The 214-nt window shown below is 61.2% G+C and overlaps 1 protein-coding gene across 1 annotated transcript in view; it reads left to right on the plus strand.

Annotated features, from left to right (window-relative positions):
• Nucleotides 1-110: 110 nt before the first annotated feature.
• STARD4 (StAR related lipid transfer domain containing 4) overlaps nt 111-214 on the plus strand; it is a 6,292-nt gene continuing 6,188 nt past the window's right edge. The window contains exon 1 of the mRNA XM_010167276.2: nt 111-214. This exon is cut by the window's right edge and continues 22 nt beyond it. Coding sequence (XP_010165578.1) covers nt 132-214 — 83 coding nt within the window. The 5' untranslated portion in view covers nt 111-131.

Consider the following 214-nt stretch of genomic DNA (forward strand, 5'->3'; position numbering starts at 1 on the left):
CTGCGGCTGCTTTCTCTTTTGCAAGCGCATGGCTCTAAATGAGGGGTGCTGTCGGCGTGCCTGGTGCGCTGTCTGGCGGGGCTGCGGGTGGCTGTCTAACTGGTATCTGTCTCCACGCAGGAGGAAAGCAAATGGATCTGCTGCCAGATTCAGCTCCGCTGGCTAAGAAGCTGCGGAACACGCTGGGGCAGTACCACCGCCTCGGGGACAGCGA

The sequence above is a fragment of the Antrostomus carolinensis genome, unplaced genomic scaffold, assembly GCF_000700745.2.
Source record: "Antrostomus carolinensis isolate BGI_N321 unplaced genomic scaffold, ASM70074v2 scaffold23204, whole genome shotgun sequence".
Taxonomy (NCBI): domain Eukaryota; kingdom Metazoa; phylum Chordata; class Aves; order Caprimulgiformes; family Caprimulgidae; genus Antrostomus; species Antrostomus carolinensis.